Source organism: Dasypus novemcinctus, chromosome 22, assembly GCF_030445035.2.
Source record: "Dasypus novemcinctus isolate mDasNov1 chromosome 22, mDasNov1.1.hap2, whole genome shotgun sequence".
Lineage (NCBI taxonomy): Eukaryota > Metazoa > Chordata > Mammalia > Cingulata > Dasypodidae > Dasypus > Dasypus novemcinctus.
The window spans coordinates 76,241,514-76,245,926 of record NC_080694.1 but is presented as its reverse complement, the minus strand read 5'-3'; the positions used below and the strand labels follow the sequence as shown (position 1 = coordinate 76,245,926).

The following is a 4,413-nucleotide window of genomic DNA, read 5'->3' as shown; positions in this document are numbered from 1 at the left end:
TGATGTTACTGTATGCTTAAACTAAAATCATTATTTCATAATTTTATATTGTACTATTTCTACAGCAAAAGTGAATGGCTCAAGCAATTGAGAGGCCCTGGGTTTGGTTGCCTGGATGTCCTGGTCAAGGCAAGCTGGCCTGCAACCACAGAGAGCTGACGGCCCATGCTTGTGGAGAGCTGGCACAGAAAGATGATGCAACAAATGGAGACAAGCAGGCACAGAAAAAACATGCAGTGAATGGGCACAGAGAGTAGACAGTGAGCACAAGTGGCAAGGGGGGACTAAATAAATAAAATAAATATTTAAAAAATTACTGGGTGAATAAGTGTTTAAAATACATTATTTTAAATAATGTATTTTATAATCTAATTCACAAGTCAGGATATTTTATTAATCTCTTGTAAAGTAATTTTTATATCCCTACTTAAAATTTAAGTACCCTGGGCAGATACAACAATTGAAAACACATTCCATCAGCATAGAAGAGTTTTTAATTCATGATAAATATGTTTAAAGAATGTTTAAAAACAAATTTAACACAAATTTTAAAACTAAGTTCTTACCGAAGTGTATGAATATTAATTTCATTTAGTAAAACTGTGAAATTTGTGTAGACCACAAACCAAAGCGAATCAAGTAATAGATCACAAATATTTAGGCACATATAACATAAAGATCACAAATATTTATTGACTTTTCAAACATTACATAATATTCATTAGATGTTGTGAAATAAAATTACGGGGAGTTTTACATCTAGGAGAGACACCTTTCCAATACCTTTTTCAATGCCCCTAAAACATCCTTGTTTCTCAGACTATAAATATAGGGGTTCAGTGTAGGAGCAATGATTGAATTTAACACTGTTACAGCCTTTTCCAGACGAGGACCATGTAAGGAACCAGGAGTCATGTAGGTGAACATGCCTGGACCATAAAAGAGCCCCACGACCACCAGGTGGGAGGAGCAAGTGGTCAGAGCTTTCTTCCTCCCTTTGGGTGAATTCATGTGAAAGACAGTGATGAAGATGACAGTGTAGGAGGAAAAGATGATGGCAAGAGGAATAAGGAGTAGAACAATGCCTGTCACAAGAATTGCCAACTTATATACAGAGGTATCCTCACAGGAAAAACTCAAGATAGCCATGACTTCACAGAAAAAATGATCTATCTCCTTGTGGCCACATTTAGGTAAGTGCATGGTGTACATGGTCTGAACTACTGCATCTGACATACCGCCAACCCAGGATGCTGTGACCATCTTCTGGCAGACCCTCTGGTTCATGATGACTGGGTATCTCAGGGGATGGCAGATGGCCACATAGCGATCACAAGCCATGAGAGTCAGGAGAATGCACTCAGCTCCTGCCAGCATCAGATAGAAAAACATCTGTGTCCCACAGCCTATGTTTGAGATGTTTTTCTTACCTAAGAAAAAGTCCTTAACCATCTTGGGGACTGTGGTGGAGATGAAGAGCAAGTCGATGAGGGACAGCTGGCTGAGAAGGAAGTACATGGGTGTGTGGAGCTGGGTCTCCACCAGGATGAGGAGAATCAGGGTGGAATTCCCAGTGAGGGCAGCAAGGTAGATGAGGGTGATCACCCCAACGAGGACGTCAGCATGCTTCATGCTGGAGAAGAGCCCCAGGAGGATAAAATCCACTCCTGTTGTCTCGTTCTTTCCCACCATTGATTTAAATTAACTGTTTGAATTGAAAGGTAATAAGTAAAAATAAACACACATAATGAGTTATAACTTCTTTTATTTCCGTTTCTTTAAATAACTATCAAAACCTCTGTTGGGTTCATGATTTCAGTGTATTATTAAGAATTCTCAAATTCAGTGACGGATCAGTTACAATCAAAATTTACTGCAGACTGAAACCATAAAGATCACAGAAACTGTACAAGTGATCATTTTAGTTTTCCAAAGAGATGCCAATGCCACAAGCATTTACTGTAAACTATTTATTAATCTTATGCGATTTATTCTATGTATGCCCACCATACTTCATGCACTCAAAATGAATGTCCTAAATCCCTTCCTGATTGCTGATTGCACTTTAAGCAGAGACAAATGTTTTTTTGTGGCTTTTTTAAATCAAGCCACTGCTTCTTTTCACAGCAACTAGATGAGGTCATGTTAATTAACAATGTAGTAAACAATGTAAGGGGAGATGTGTTTTTCTCCCCAATCACTAGCAAGTTTGATAGACTAATGTTGAACATGTGGGGCCTCATTTTGGAAGAGATGTAGGTGTCTAGTGCACATTATATCATTATTTGAGGAAGAATTAAATTTTATGTGATTAAGCCACTAATTTTTTATGTTTTCTTAATTACAACAGCTAGTGTGATCCTAATACACAATGTATGTAGGAGAACATATTTTACCCTGAAAATACATGTGTGTGAATGGTTGTGTATATTATTTTAGCTTAAAATCTCCTATGAGCTCCCTCGTTAATGCTAACTTTTATTCACAATTCATCACTGAAACAGACTTTAATCAGACTCTCATATTAATAATTTGTTCGCCTCTCATATTCCAGGCTTTACTGGTGTGCCAGGGAGGAGGTTCCTGTAAACTTCTCTGTGGTGTTCACTGCCTAAAGTGTTCATCGGTGTTGTGTCATGTTCTTAAGCCGACTGATCCCTGTACGATGCACTCTGCATCTGCATGTGCAGGGTCAATGCGCAGAACATTCCCCCACATTAAAGTATGCAAGTGATGAGCTTGTCCCTGAGGATTCGCCTGCAGGTTCTTGGCTCTGGTTTGTACACTCAGACATTAATATGACCTTTAGCCTGGCATCCTAGGTGAGAAAGGGGCAGCCTTAAAAACAAGAAACTCATCAGTGATATGGATTCCTGCCTTATGTAGATTAAAGTACATTTATTGAACAGTCTTAATTGCTATTTATCTGATCAAAATAAATATCTTTTTCATGTCTATTCTATACTGCATTCTTATACCCATTATTTTTCTTAATTTACAATGTATTTCTCCACTCTTAAATATATTTTTATAAAAATACAATATTATGAAAACACATAAAAACACCAATGAAAATGTGGTGAAAAAGTTCTGGAAACACAGTGATGGTTGCAAACACTGTGAATATACACTTTAAAATGGGAAATTTTATGTTAGGTATACTTTACTACAATAAAAACACATATAAAATACTTAGGGTAGCACCCCATTGTAGCCATTTCTCTTGTGTTAGTTATTATTTGCATTGTTTTTGTAAATTTGTATACATGTCTATATAACAATATCTTATCATTAAAACAAAACTTCCTTAATCTGCCTCTTCACATGCCATCAAAAAAAGTGCAAGGTCATTATCAAATGGCAGGAAATAATTTCAGCACTTTTTAAACACAATTTTTAATATAATCTTATTATTGTTAGACTTATTTCTGTTTCCACTGGTTTGTGCTATTATATTTAAGTCACACTGACAGGAAGATCATTAAGTATACTACTAATTATTTTCCTTCTTCAGTATGTTTTCATGAAGGTAGAATTAAATTTTTTTTACTAATCCAATTTCCACATTAGCATGGCATCCTTAACAGGACTATTTCTTGCAGAGAAGCTATGATAATATAGTTCAAGGTGTTCCATATGTGTGAAAATACAATATTTCTTACGGAAGGCTACTACAGGAGCTCTGGACTTTTGCAAAGGTCTGAGTATGCTTTTTCAGGGAAGCAATGCCTGGTGAGATCGTGTGCTTAGCAGAGAGGAAAGAGGCTGGGTCCTAGTCTCCGTTAGGCAGTCTTGTCTCACCACGACTCGGCTCCTTCAGTCAGCATCTCAGTGCTTGGTGATCTATTGCCTTTGATGCTATAATTGGCCTCACAACCAGTGTGGGGGTCTTTCTTAAATAATCCAAATTGAAAATGTTTCCCCACCTATTTTCTCTGTGAGAATGATTATAAGACCCCGCATCTAATATCATTCAAAATAAAGGTAATGTTCCCACACTCTACTATGCTTCCCTCTTCTCCATTTAGAAAATATTTTAATTAAAATATATGGACCATGATCAAAGGATGCCACAAATGATCATAATGTGTTTGATTTGTTCATGATTAATTTTGTAGTGATGATGCAAGAGAACATCAGTCAAATTTAAATACATTATTTCAACCATGTAACTGCAATGCATAAGATCTTCAGAGATAAAGGAGCGGAGTATAGATTTAACATTTAGATTACTGTGTTTATCCTTGAATATAACACAAACTTAACAGTCACTTTTCCTTTTTCTAAGTGGAAAGAGTCATAATAATCTTGTGCCTTTTTCAAAACATGAGAAACACAATATATTAGAAAAGCACTGTAAATTTTAGCTGTCTGACATTATTGGTTAATTTTCATTAAATTGAGGAAAGCATG

At 36.3% G+C, this 4,413-nt stretch overlaps 1 protein-coding gene across 1 annotated transcript; it reads right to left on the bottom strand.

Annotated features, from left to right (window-relative positions):
* Positions 1 to 759: 759 nt before the first annotated feature.
* LOC101437888 (olfactory receptor 2T27-like) lies at positions 760 to 1,692 on the bottom strand. Its single transcript, XM_004447812.1, has one exon. The coding sequence runs from the start codon at positions 1,690 to 1,692 to the stop codon at positions 760 to 762; it is 933 nt and encodes a 310-aa protein (XP_004447869.1).
* Positions 1,693 to 4,413: the final 2,721 nt, after the last annotated feature.